General features: G+C 34.0%; 1 protein-coding gene across 1 annotated transcript in view; it reads right to left on the bottom strand.

Annotated features, from left to right (window-relative positions):
• The window catches only part of PCDH15 (protocadherin related 15), an 870,634-nt gene that overhangs the window by 61,649 nt on the left and 793,437 nt on the right, over positions 1-15,548 (bottom strand). The window contains exon 30 of the mRNA XM_053923048.1: positions 4,364-4,579. Coding sequence (XP_053779023.1) covers positions 4,364-4,579 — 216 coding nt within the window. The remainder of the gene's footprint in view (positions 1-4,363; positions 4,580-15,548) is intronic.

Genomic DNA, 15,548 nt, shown 5'->3' with positions numbered 1-15,548 from the left:
AGTGCTCAGTAGCTACATATGACAAATAGCTAGCAAACTGGACCCTCGAGAGGCCCTCTAGAGCTCTAGAGACCTTCACCATTTCTTGTGTGGACTGGGGTTATTGTCTGTTTTAAATGGTTTCTAGTGCAATCTCACTTTCTTTGAAGAGTAAGAGGTATTTAAAGAGCCTTTTGAGGTAAATGTGTATTCTTTGATACAACACCAAGGTAAGGCAGTTGAAGAGGTATTCTAGGCAGAGACACTGCAAAGTCTCTAAGAGCATATCTGCCTGTTTGAAGAAAGTCAACTTGGCCAATATTATTGAGTCTGAATGAGTTAGAGGGAGAAGAGTAGAAGATGAGGCTGTTGGAGGCCAGATTATGGAGGACCTCATAGTCTCATATAATGACTTGAAAAATTCTCTGAGGAGATTGGTGTGATATTAGAATGCTGTGAGCTAGGAAATCAAAGGGCCTGAATTACATTAAAATCACAGGCTGTTATATTAAAACCAGACTTTCATGGAGCAAGAGTAGAAACACGAGGGTAAGTAATGAGCTTGTGCAACGATATAGGTAAAATATGATGGTGGATTCCACCAAGTTGTAACAATAGAAATGTTGCAAAACTGTGCAGTGTATATATACATATACACACATATATAATATATTATATTTACATATATAATATATACTATATCTATATAATAATAAGAGTATTTACTAAGGGATTTGAATGTGTGGTTTAGAATAAAAAGGAATCAAACAATTTTTAGCCTAGGGACCTCAAAGATGATTTGGTCATCAGGTGAAGCTGGTAAGATTATAAATGAAAGAAATGCGATGAGGAAGTGGATTTCAGTTTGGGAAACATCAAATAGATATCTTCATTAGATATTCAGAAGCAATTGATGCATGCACAAATAGTCATATGAGTCCACTGTTTAGAAATGAGCTTTGGGGGGAAGATATAAATTTAATATGTTTCAGTATATAGATGATATTTTAAAGTTATGGGACTGAATGAGTTTACTGAGTCAATGAGTACAAATATAAAAGAGAATTAACATCTGAGCCCTAAGAAATATCAATACTAAAAGGTCAGGAGAAGAAATTAAATAAGCAAAAGAACTAAGAATGAATAAATAGTGAGGTAAGAGGCGACCAAGAGAGCAAAATGGCCTCCAAGGCTAGTAAAGATAAGCAGTCAAGTGCTGCTGATGGATCAAATAAGAAGACTGAAATTACTAGGCTGTTTAGTAACAAGAAGCAGTTGATGTTGACATAATAAGTTTAGATAAGTGTAGATATCACATTATGATTAGAGAGAGCTTTAAAGAGATTAAATAGTGAAAAATTGGTCAACTGTGATAATGGTTTTTCTTGAAAAAGGAATGGAAATGAGTGGCAGCTAGAAGGAGAATAATATTTTGTATTATTTTTGAACATAAAAGAGATAAAAGCATGATTATGGGTGGTTATGGGAATAATCAAACCAAGGAGGGGAGACTGATATTAGTGATGTATAAAAGAAAGGGGAGAGCCGTTGAGACAATGTTCTGGAGCTGGTGAATGGGATTCGGATCTGTTGCATGGGTGGTAATGACTCCACCAGATAAATGCATAGAGAATTCATCTAAAGAACAGGAAATAAGGCAAAGAATGTCAGTGTGAATCCTGGTAGGTAGGTAGATATAGTGATGGGAACTGTAGAAGTATCCTTCTAAATGCCTTAATTTTATCTTTCAGTGAAATAGGTTGCAAATTAGTTAGCCAATTAATTAGTGAGGATGAGGAGATGTTGAAGACTGTAAGAGACAAGTTCTTTTAGGAGAAGAGGAGTGCAAATGAACCAGGAAATACGTGGTTACTGGACAATACAAGAGGTCACTTGGGAGAGTTCATCATTAATTTAAAGCAAGACTAATTATACAATTGCATATGTTTTGCAGACACATTCAGCATGGGAGAATGGAGAAAGTTGCAATTAACTAGACTTATGGTTTTGTTAAGTGAGTATGATGTCGGAAGAAATGGCAAAGGAGTTGAATTTTTATGTGACTGAGTGCTTATAATAATTGATAATGCACTATAAAACTAGTAAGCAGGAAAGAGAACATGGGGTTAGAGGAAGGGTAAAAATGTAGCAGCTAAACGAATTAAAGGCTCTGAGGAGAACAAAAGGGTGCTAGAGCTAGCTGAAGGCACTCGGCATTATTGTCAAAGAGTGGGAGGTTTGAAATGGAGATTATAGAGGGCTTGCAGTAATTGGTAATGGCTAAAATAACTCTGGTTGTTAAGCAGTTGTAATAGTGTGGATGGGAAAGCCATTAGAAGAAAGGCATTGAAGGAAATTGTGAGCTCAGGCTACTGGAAGATTCATCTCTGCATATAATAAAATTGTCAAAAATTAGGATAGGGGAATTAGTAACTCAAGAGCTAAACTCACTGAAATATGTTTGGGATTGACCAAAGATTTGGGAGATCACCGCAGTGTGGTGAGGCAGTGAGTGAGTGACAGTCAGATGATGAGAATCAAGAATGGATTCTTAGGAAGAAGGAAACAGCTAGAAGTAGCAATGTGGGGCACTGAGAATCCTACGTTGCCAGTAGTAGTGTGAAGACTGTGACAAACAGAACAGAACACTAGAGCCGTTATTCAGGGAAGGCAGCAGAAGTGGCACCCTCATGGGAGAACCAGATTTGTATCAAGCAAGAATGTTTTATCTAAATTAAACATCTTATCTGTACTCACCCTTATTAAAAATTTATGATACAAACAATTTCTTGTTGCTTTTAGGCAAAAGTTCTGATAATTTTAATAATAATTTTACAGCTTTTACGTGGATCAACTACTTCCATCTTCAGCCCCGTCTCTTATTCACTTTCCTTCTCTCAATCTTCCAAACTGAGTATCTATCAGTGACTCAGACCTGCCATCATTCCCTTCCTTCTTGGCTTTGGTGCATTGCTGTCCCTCTGCATAAAAGTTTTATTTCTCTCCATACCTCCTTTTTCTTGACATAAAGGATCTCAGATCTTACAAGTAGCATTTGCTGGGATTCATACTTATAAATGGTGATGTGTAAATACAGAACATTATGGGTTTTTTAACTTTAATTTTTCTCAATATATTTGGATAATTTTAAAGGTATACTTCATAATTTCCACACAAGAGTTTACAGAGGTCAAATAAAAATCCCATAAACTTCACATTGCTTATGTGCATATATGTATAACCTATATAAATACATTTATTTTTTATAATTTTTAATTAAACTTTAATTATACTAAACTTATCTTTTAGCCTTAAAATACCACAATGTACATATCTGAAAGAACAGAAAGAGAAATAACATTATTTTACATAATATCTACAAATATTAATTTGATCAAAAGTCTATGTCAACCTTAATAGCTTCTATGTCAGAAACTTCCTGGCTTAGATTGCCCTTTGTTTATTCTATTCAGCTTTACTGTTATAAATGAGAATGTTCTGGCCTTCATACCCCACATAATCATGGTGATTGGTCTTCACCATTATCTCAAAAAAAAAAATTTGATCACTGATGTCCACATGTATATATATTAAGGTTAAACTTGTCCAGAGAACTAAATGAGGAAAACTGTGAAAAATGAAAATTTAATAAGATGTAAAGAGCAAAATAAAAATTATACTTGATTCTATTTTTAAGTGATATTTCCAATAATAATTATTCTTATAATTTTTACTAGATTCATCAGAGAAAAGTCCAAATAATGATAGAGATTCCATGGAATAGATGCACTAACATTTTGAATAAATGTTAGTAGCAAATTGCCCTTGGGAAGAATTTACCACTGAGCTTGTGAAGAAAAAGATAAGTGATATTATTGACTGAAGTCAAAGGTACAGTCACAGGTCATCAACACCATTGATGGGACTTTTGGTAAAACAAATAATAAACATCCATTGGAACATGAAGTTGCTCCAAAATATTTCCTTTTGTTTTCTTAATTACAAAGGCCTACATGTAATTTAAATAATAATAAAAATCATTTTAATTTCTACAGATTATCTCTGTAAAGCATTTTAAATTTGAAGTAGTTCCAGCGTAATATGTACTGAAAATAAGATCCACAAACGAAACAGAAATCCAATGCTGATGACATAGTTGTGACAATCATATATAAAACATGGGATGTATTTCTCAAATGTCAAAAAATCATATACTATATGTACATATTTTGTATCCTAAACTATAGCTATCAAGAATCCGGGTGAAAATTAATCACATTTGTATTTTAGAAAGCCGATTTCAAATAAATGTAAAAGTTCTATCAGTTGAAAAAGCTGGCTCCAGTATGGCATGTATCCCTTATCTGAAGATTTATTTACTTACGAGTACATCCGCTTTGCCACTTAGTCCCTTCCCATAGTCGTCAGTCGCGATGACTTGAAACTTGAAGTAGGACCTCCTCATATTATGGAAGAGCATGGCGGTTTTGATAAGCCCTGAATATGTATCGACCACAAATCCTTCTTTTCCTTCTTTGATTGGTGGGATTATAAGTCTGTACGCCATGGCACTATAATTGCCAGTATCTTTATCAGTAGCCTAAGAGGGAAAAAAAAACACAGATTATACATGATCAGGAAAAAAATGACCCTTATTGAAGGGCTTATTTCTGTTTGTAAGACCGATGTTCCTTCTGTAATAATAATCAAAAAAAAAAAAAATCCCTCCTCCAAGTCTATTCTTCTGGGTGTTTCAGGTAGACTTGCAGGCTTTATGCCCACAGGGTTGGATGGTTGTCATTGGGATAGTAATGACTGAACTGTGAGTGAAGGACATGGACACCAACAGAGTCCCCCTGATGAATCGAGTGTTTTGGTTGTCACGACAGATGGGTTCAGCTCTGGGCTATGATACAAATTGGCTTAAGGAAGGGATTCGTTGTTTATCTGACCATTTTCTTTTGTGAAGGCATAGATGTGTTTGTGTTTTTGTATCTAACCTATTTCCTAAAAGGGAAAAAATAAAATAAGGCACAAAAATACCTCTAACGACAGAGAGACAAATCGAAGTCCAGAGCATTCAACCAGTAAAACCAGAGATACATAGAGATTCTAATTAGTAAACACCATATCATAATTAGAGAGGGTTAGAATACTAACCCAAGTTCTTTTTTTAATTGTTCCCTAGCCTGATTAACCAGATTTGCTCCTGGTGGTAGGTACTTACTTACAGACTACAGGTTATAGTTTCTTCACCTTTAGAATATTTAAAAGGTAAATAGTTGCTTAGAACATGGTATAGGTTTGTGTGTGTTTAATAAATTTGTGCACATACATAAATTTCTACTTCAGGGAGATTTTTCATGAGGACAATCTGAGAATTGTTTTATAGTGAAGTATTTGGAAGCAGAATGATTGACAGAGTCTTAGTGAATTTATACCAAACTATATATGCCCTATTCATGATACTAAATATGTAATCTTTATGTTTTTATTATTATTTTATTATCTGGTTATTTTTAGTTTAACCAATGATATGATTAAGTATCATGTATTAGGCATTGATGATTTGCCATCACAATGCTAAGAATTCTACAAAAATATTCTCATTTAATAAACTCACCGAGAAACATATTATTGTATTAATAATATGTATTAGTGTTTTCCAGTGAAACTTTTTGACAACGATTTATGCTCTTTCTAATACAGTAGCCACGAGACGCATGTGACTACTGAGCATTTGAAACGAGGCTAATATGACTAAGGAACTGAAATTTCATTTGGCTTAATTTTAATTAAATTCACATAGCCAAAGTGTGCATAGTAAGTGGTGAAGTTGGGGTGAAAATAATGATGATACTAGGGAAACAATATAAATGTGTATTAAGGTACAGCATGGGCCTGACTGTCTAGATTTAAATTTGAGATATGTGTTTAACCAGTGAAACATTTCAGGAAAACTCTACTCACCTGTTAGTCAAGGTAATTTAAACGACCTAGAATTATTTCACTTCAGAATAAAATATTTTTTGAATTTTCTAAGAAGTTAAAATTCGCGACTTTAGAACAGATAGGACAAGCTCTAACTACCAGCTCCTTGCTTTAGATGATCGGTATGGATTACATAAAGGCAGGCTTAGTTTTGGCATTAGAGAAATGGTAATTAGATTTCACCACATTATTACTTAACAGGAAAAAAAGAACAAAGAAAAGAACAATTTTTTTCTTTTTGATCTTTGAACCCCAGAGATCTTATTCATTTAACAAAGCATAGCATAAGAACTAAAAATTCTAAAGTTAAAATCAGAGTTTGAATCAAGTAGTCAAAAACATTTCTTTACATACTGTGAGCAAATTGGGGACTAATGCCAACCCAATCAAAGACTCTGCTGAATATTATCCTTTAATTGACATTTCCCCCCAAATAAAATTTTTACTGATAATCCAAACATACTGAAATATAACAGACATGCAAAAAGTACAAATCTTAAGTACTCAGCTCAAAAATTGTTTGCAAAATATACACATCCATGAGAGCTGCATCAGGAAATAACACATTGTCCGGGCTGCATGGCTCAGTGGGTTCGAGCATCATCCTGATATGCTAAGGTTGTGAATTCACTCATGGGTCAGGGAAAGTACAAGCAGCAACCAGTGAATGTATAAACAAGTGAAACAACAGGTTGATGTCTTTCTCTGTCTCTCTCTCTCTCTGCCTTTCTCTTCCTCTCTCTCTGAAATCAACAAATAACATTGTTTTAAAAAAGAAATAAAACATTATCAGCATTCCAGAATATTCTTCCTGGCCTTCTAGTCATATCCAGATCCCCAGGAAAACATTATGCAGATTTCTAACACCATTGACTGGTTATGCCTAATTTTTAACTTTATTTTAAGGAGATCATAATATATGTTCTTTTTTCTGCTTGACTTCTTTTACTCAATTTTGGGTTGTGATATTCTAAACATTTACGTATTTTTGTGTTTAGTAAATTATTTATTTTTAAATTGAGTTTATCGGTGGGATATTGGTTCACAAAACCACACAGGTTTCAAGCATCCAACTCAACAAAACATCTGCACACTGCATTGTGTGCCCATCGCCCAGTGCAAAGTCTCTTTCTGTCCCCACTTTGCCCACCCCCATGCCCCTTTTGTCTGGCTATCACCACTCTGTTGTCTGTGTCTATGTTTTATATTTCTGTGTGTATATAGTTTTTTGCTTAATCCCTTCACCTTCTTTCATCCAGCCCCCCAAGCTTCCTCCCTTATGACAGCTATCAATCTGTTCCATGTGTCCATGCCTCTGGTTCTATTTTGTTTGTCAGCTTATTTTGTCCTCTAGATTCCACATAGAAGTGCACTTATATTTTATAATAGACCCTATAACACAACAATCACATTTAGAAAAGAAAAGATTGTTGCAATACAATCATTGTGATTGCCTGGTACATTAAGCTTCTTTGCAAAGTTCCTGCTGATTAACTTCAATTTCAATTAAAAAAGTAATTTTAATTTACGGTATTGCTAATTTATTGAATTATGATGACCACAAAGTCATGATATTTTAACTTAATGATTAAGATGCTTTTAAAAGATACTTTTCCTGAAATAAAGAATTGCTTAATACAAAGTTTGGACATGGAATTAATCATTATAACTCAGAAATACCTATATTTCACAGTATATTTGGAGCAAATTGTAAAAATGAGATACATGGTTTTTTAAACAAAATCATGCTTACTGGATTTTTTTTCCCAAAATATAAAACTCTATTGTTAGTACATTCTCAGTAATGTTAGTAGTACCACCACCTGGGGCTTCCTCTTCTTGAATCAACTTAACCACCAACCTACTCCCAGGTGACTAAAAGTGATGAAAGAAATTAAATAATCAGGAAGACTAATGTTTCTCTGAATCCATGGTCTGAGTCCAACTGTGCCTTTGTTTTGGGGAAATTTTTGCTGTGTGTTCTCTCACTCCCCAAATTAACCCTTTTTTTCAAAGCACATATTTTTTCATAGTCTCCTTTAGTGAATAGAAAGCTGCAATTCACATTAAAATTAAGGATATCAGTGTGAAAAATCTCAACTTTTCATCCTATAACTTTAAAGTATCTATATCTGCACTTATGGTCTTTCTTTAAATGTCAGAGGAGCAAGCTGACTCTTCTCTCCCACTGAAGGTACTTACTCCTTGACCTAATCTCTCCCATTTCTTCTTCATTTAATGCTTCATCAGCTCTATTTATCTCTGTATTTTTAACCTTTACCTCAAAAGAATATAAGACATCTATCTCTTTCTCACTAAAATAAAGCAACTCTTCTTTTATTCTATACTCACTTCTGACACTCTATCCATAATTCCCATATCTATTTTCACAGTTTAGTTCCTCAGAAATTTTCTTCTACAATCATTGCTTCCAATTTCTTACTTCACAGTCAGCCTTAAACTGTAGCTAGAATCCTACATGTCACTGAATCTGTTAAAGTAAAAGACTGAGGTTGGCTTTGTCTTACATCAACTATCAGCCCAGTGCTCCTTAAACCACAATGGCCATTAGCATTATTTGTATCATGTTACTGCTGATACTGCAAACTCACATTGATTGAACACTTACAATTTTCCAGGTGCTATGCAAATTCTTTATACACATTATCTAATGACATTGAGTATCTTTTATTGAATACATTTTATTATTATTACATAAGTGAAGAAGGGGAGGCACACATTTACTGGTGGAGGTGAACTTAACATTTAATTTATGAGGTGTTGAGTGGCTCAGACAATAGGAAATCAGACCGATGGCCCACTTATGGAAGTGAGTCCAGTGAGACTTCCCCACCCAGAACACTGAATTCTCGTGATGAGGGTGAATGAGAGCTGCGTCTCTCACTTCTAGCCACCACTGCCACAGCCGGCCCAATACAAGCCCGCATCAGAGTTTTTATCCTTTATGAACACAACATTAATTTTCTCAACTCAAGGAGAAACCATTATATTCTGAATTTGTAGATTGAATGGTTCTGAATTTTGCCTAAATGACCAAAAATCCATAGCTGAGAATTTGAGAAAAGCAATCTTTGGTCCATAATGGCCTAGCTTTCTATTAGAAGTACTTTTTTCAAAAAAGCTACTTACAACCTATAACTCAAATACTTCTAACAAATAAGTTCCAAGAAAGTTGAAAATTTAGAATAAAGTAATTTCCAAAATGAACAAAAAACAAAATATCATGAAAAATAGTCTGTTAAGATAATAAAAGTAGGCATATCCATAATGCTTTAGAAGTTTGAATACATAGACACAAACTGTAAAACAAATATGCTGATATATTTTAATAAATTACAGGTAACTTAAAATATAAATAAAGAATGAGAAAACTTGAACATAAATAGAAAGTATCTTTTAGAAATGGAAAATATAATAACAAATTTAAAACTCAGAGATGAAGTTGTTAGCAGATTAGGCAGAGCTGATGAGAGAATTAGTGAACTGAATGATAGAGTAAAAGAAATGATCCAGAAAGCTTCACAGACTAAGATAAAAAAAAAAATTAAAAGCAAGTTTTAGAATTTAAAGTGATACATTTTAGCAGACTTCTAATTAGAGTTCCAAAAGAGAGAAGAATGGAAGATAATTGTCCCAAACTGATATAAGATAGCCACCTGCAAAGATGTAAGCCCAATAAACTACGAACAGGGTAAAAAACAAGTAACGCACCTATACAATACACACATCACGTACAGGTGACAAAACACCCCCACCTCCGGCCCAAAAGGGGAGTCTTGGAAGTACTAGACTGACAGTTGACTTCTTAACAGCAACATTAGACGACAGAACTAAGGAAATTATATCTTCTACGTGCAGAAAGTACCTGTTCACTTAGAATTCTAGACCTAATGAAAATTTATTGCAAAAATAAAAATGAAATGAACAGGGTTTTTTTTCAGATAATCCCTGAAAAAGTTTGGCATAAAAAGATGCACATGAAAAGTTCTAAATTGTGTAGCTTGCAGTAAAAGGAATATGATTCCAGCTGGAAGGTCTAAGATTAAGAGAAAAAATGGAAAAATGTAGAAAACATTAAATGTGTGAATAACTCTGTATAAGCATGAATTCCACAATACAATAATTATAAAATTTTGTGTGGTTAAAAAATAAAGCAAAATACTTCACAACAATAATATTTAGATTAGAAAGGGAATGACTAGCATTAAATGTTCTAAATCTCTAACATTCAGGATGTAGGAGCATTGATATATTTAGGTATGTATTAGGTTAAAATGTCTAAGGTAACCCATATTTAATAAAATAGAGTATATAACTTCCCCAATACACTGAGGACACATTGGGTTAAAAATTCATCCAAAAGAAAATTTAAAAGAAAAAATAAAAGAAAAAAAAGAAATATATTTAAAAAAGGGACAAAAGAAAATCAAACAAAATGCTAGGGGGTAAAACCTGTTATATCTATAATTACATAAAATATAATTCGATCTTCCAAACAAGGTTAATCACACTGGGTGGAATACCCCCTATTTTACTGTATAATATATCATTCCTAAGAGAAGGAATGTGATGGAAAGGTAAGTCAAATTCATTTATGTTTTAATTTAGAACTCATTATCTCTGGGTAGAATTTTGCCTTATTATTTTTTCCTTGGTGAGGGTAAAGCAGGAAAAGGACTAAAATTCATTATTTCAAAATTTTAACAATATTAGAAGTTAGACCTGATATATTCTGATTGTCTAAGAAGAACTGATATGAAAGGAAACTATTTGCTTAAAATGTCATTAGTTAACTTATACTTAAAGCAGAACAGTCACCTGCTATTTTTAGAACCACCTTATTATGAACATAATGTGCATTGATCCTTAAAAAACTGTAGAAAATTCATAGAGATATTTTATGAAAGGGAAAAATTAAAATAATAAATCTATTTCACTACTTTTTAGATGGTAATAAGGGAATGTCTAACAAGCTTGGTTAAATTAATGCCTAAAATTTAAAACTGACACAAAATGAAAACTTTAAGTGAATTAAATTTTCTAAAACATCAATGTCATTGCACTTATTCCATCACCTTCTTTATAATAAAAAGTTCACAGTGGGAAGGGAAGGAAAGTGAATATTTATGGAACGATAATTGAAACTATCGGTGTTTGTACCATAAGTCAAAAAACCCCCAATCCTCTGAATGTTGAACCATCGAATTATCTGGGGGTTCATTGTTAGAACACATTAGTTCCTTCTCATCCTAGGAATAACACCAGATGTGCCCTGGAATCCAATGCAGAATGGAAGTTTTAATATTTATAGCCAATACATTTATTTACTTGAAAAACATCATAATGGGTTCCTGACAGTCATTATAATCTGGAGGAACTGACCCCAAAGGTTTGATTCATTGACTTTTGTGAGGTTCTCTTCATGAGCAAATCTGGAAAGTTATATCCAGAGTTGTTTTTTTAAAAAGGAAAGTCAGAAATGAATATCATGATTATACTTGCTGTAGTAATGTTTTTAAAAGAATGCTAAGACACAGGAAACTGCTAACACATTTCTAAGTCCTCATCTGGAAATTTGAATGCACACAGGTGCCCAACATTAAGAGAAAATCACCAAATAATTGCCTGTATCATCCAGGGGAGTAGGTTAGCCCATTAATTTCTAACAGCCTTGATAACTGTTACCCTCTGTTGAATAAATTAATACGATGGATGCAGAAATATTAGTGGAATAATTAGTGATGTCCTAACAACTTCCAAAGCCCATCAAAGTCCCATAATGGTAACTTTAGCTTCCCAATTAGATCCCATTTTAACACTTATCAGCACTAAAGGCTCACTTTTGCTTGAAATACATATAGTGAAAGTATTTTAGAATGTAGGGGTGAAAATGCTCAAATCTCACATTTTTGCTGATTGATGTAAATATGTGGAGCTGTGCTTGCAAGAGGTGAAAAGAACAGAGCTTTTGCTTCTTCAACTACTTTAACTGGTTCTTGTGTTTTTAGGAACTACAAAGAAAGCCTCATTTTAAAACCCTTAAAGACAATATGTCCATATATTATAAAATATAAATAAGGAAAATGTCAGGTCAATTTATCTCTACATAAGACAATTGAAGATTGCAAAGACAAAAAAAGAGAGGAAAGAAACAATTTAAATAAGAAAGGTTAGTGTTTGATTTTTTCATAAGAATATTGAAAAATCACTGTAAAATATTAATAATTCTTCACTTAAATATGTCCTTTAGTATTTGTATGGCTAAAGAAAGTCTGATATAATTCAGAAATATTCTAATTTGCAAACTAGAGCTTGGTATACAAACAACAATTTAATCATGGTATATAGAGACACGCAACATAGTTTATTTTTTTATTTAAAAAATTTTTTTTATTGTTATTCAGTTACAATTGTCTGCATTTTCTCCCCATCCCTCCACCCCACCCCAGCTAATCCCACCTCCTAAATTACAGAGACTTGTACAGCATTTTTATTATTATTTAATTATATGTAATTTTCAAGAATTAATAATTACTAAAATTAAGTTCACTCTTAATTTAGAATGGTGTCAAATATGGGCTAATATCTACTTGAAAATTAAAGAAAGAAACTAAGCTGATCAAAAGAAAAATGTTTCTTTTATTATTTCTTAAAGTTACTTATTGAAATATTCTGTATTACAGAAGTCATGAGAATTCAAAATAAGAAAGAGTTACATTTATATAATAATTGAAGCCTTTTTTTAGTTCACTTTCCTGTTTTTGGAAAATATTTTGGAAAATAAATGTTGTTACCTCAAAAATAAGTGTTTTGTTCTTTTCCTACTACTGCTAATATAATGACAAATCATATATTTCCTCAAAGATGCTTTAAAATGAACTCTAAAATTATTTGTGTTCACATTTTCTTTCACATGGAACAGATATGAATTGTGCTTTTTTGATACACATAGTAACAAAAGAAACCTCATATACAATTTGAGTCCTCTATTTGACGAGTAAACTAATTTCAATGTTAATTTTGAATCAAAAAGTGTTATAGACTTTTACTATAAACTTCTTATTAACTGTTTAAGACATGTATATTTTGTAATAGTTTTTTAATTATAAATCTTAAATCCTTCAGCATTTAAAGCAAATTATGTGACATATTATTTTTAACTCTCTTGTTCTTATTTAGTTACATTACATTCAATCAATCCAAACAAAATTTAGGGTTTTTTTTCCTTGGGTCCCACCCTCTTTTCCCTCTTGTGGCCTCCATACTTGTTCTTCCTTCTGCATTCTCTTTGCTAGGGGTGTCAAACCTATGGATTGAATTGAGCGAAAAATAGTATTCTTTTTAGCTGTTTTATCTCCTTGTTCTCTCCTTCCAGTTTATCAACAAGCCTTCTTCATTCTACCTCTGCAACATTTCTTCTTTCAGTGACTACCTTTCAAGCTGGTGCTGCCCAACTTCATCCTCTCATGTCTCATTTTATTACTCCAGCAATTGCTTAAAAATGACTGATGGCTCCCACCTACCAGAAGATCAATGTTAAGACCAGACCATTAAGTATTCTCAGTGTGATCCCAGTTTACCATTCTAACTTCTGTCCTACATGTATTTTATTTCTTTGTCCAAACCACATTAGCTAGCTATTTTTTTCCTGATAATCTATGTTCTTTTATAATGCTCATCCTTTGCACACATGCATTCTTCTACCTTTTCTTTAAGAAATATTTATTTTTCAGAGAGAGGAGAGAGAGAGAGAGAAAGAGAGAGAGAGAAGAAAGGAGAGAGGGAGAGAGACAAGGAGGGAGGGAGGAAGGGGGAGAGAGAGAGACCCCCCCCCCCAAACACAACTGGCACGGCTGGATCAGTAAGGTCACAAACAAAGGCAACTTGGGGCGGGGGCATTAAGAAATAAAGAAGTAGCATTAAAGCAGGGTCAGGTGGAGTCCCTTCTCTGGGATGCAGAGGAGGGAACTGTTTATTGGTAAAGTCAAGCTGTATATATTGAGCAAGCTTTGAAGCAGAGAGTGAGAAGACAAAACTGCAAGGCTAGGTACATTTTATTTTTTAAGAACATTTCCTGCTCCTTCTTGGTACAGTGATCTAGCAAGCGGCCAAGTCATTCTTTTCTTGCAACAATCAATCTTCTTCAGCCTAGGGCAGCTGTGCTGAACCCGAGGCCTGCATTCCAACTCCCTTGGCACACACTATCCTTCTTGGCTCTCCACCAGAGACAGAGAACCATCACTGTATGTTGCCTCTTGTGCAACATACCCGTTACTGGGGACCTGGCCTGCAACCCAGGCATGTGCCCTGACTGGGAACAGAACCTGGGGCCCTTTGGTTCACAGGCCTGCACTCAAACCACTAAGCCATAACAGCCAGGACAATCTTAAAACTCCTACCCTTTGTGACTGGAGGGATGGAACTGGAAAATATTATACTAAGTAAAATGAGCCAGGCAGTGAAAGAGAAATACCATGTGATCTCACCTGTAAGTGGAACCTAATCAACAAAACAAACAAATGAGCAAAATAGAAACAGAGACTTGGAAATAAAGAACAAACTGACAGTGACCAGAGAGGAGGAGGGAAGGGAATAACAGGGGAAAGAAGGGGAGAGTCAAGCAAAGGAACATGAATAGAGGACTCATGGGTGTGGACGATGGGGGGAGACTGACTGTACCAATGGGGGAGGCATGGGGTAGAGGGGAGCAATGTGGAGAAAGGTGGACAACAAACTGAAAAACAATGAAAAGAAATGTTCCTTGTCGACTGGCCAAACAACGTTCACCTGAACTATGGCACGCACACGTGCACACACATTTGCCCTCTTTCTCTTAAATACATCGAATACTGAATAAAGCAATCAATCCTCAGCTTAAATGACTACTTTTCTGAAGATTGTTTTGCCTCCCCTAAGGAATGCTGCTTACACTTCATGTTTTTAGTGGCACATCTTACATTTTTTTGCTATAGCATTTACATTGGCATATTATAATGTTTATGTGTCTCCATTACACACAAAATATGTCTTTTTCTTTCTTTCTTTCTTTCTTTTTAACTCTAGTATTGTGCTCAGTAAGTGGTCAATTTATGTTTGGCTTAAATGTCAGTGGAAGAAATATTAGAGATCAATATTTAGAAATGGTAGGTATGAGATCAAATCTACTACTTACTAACTCTATGAGCTTGGGTAAATAAGCCTCTAGGGCTCAATTCCTCATTAGCAAAATGAGAAAAATAGGACATGCTGAATAGGGTGGCTGGGAATAATCACTGAGGTGTAAAATGCAGTGCTTGGCACAAAATAAACAATCAAGGTTAATTATTGTTGCAATGATACTGTTGCCTTCTTTGTATTTTTTAGCTGTCTAATCTCTTCTATTTTTATCACGTGTTGCACATTTAAAGACACATTGCTTTCTACCTTTTGTACTTGATTGTAAATTCACCGGGAGGCAGGACTATTTTCTAATTCATCTTTGTGTTTCAAAGTCCTCAGTGGCCACTGTCTGCATGTGAAATGTAGCTAACAAATATTTATTGAAACAATCAATCTGC

Source organism: Desmodus rotundus, chromosome 4 (assembly GCF_022682495.2).
Source record: "Desmodus rotundus isolate HL8 chromosome 4, HLdesRot8A.1, whole genome shotgun sequence".
NCBI lineage: Eukaryota > Metazoa > Chordata > Mammalia > Chiroptera > Phyllostomidae > Desmodus > Desmodus rotundus.
Note: the sequence above shows the minus strand (reverse complement) of the source record. Positions and strands in the feature narration are given on the sequence as shown.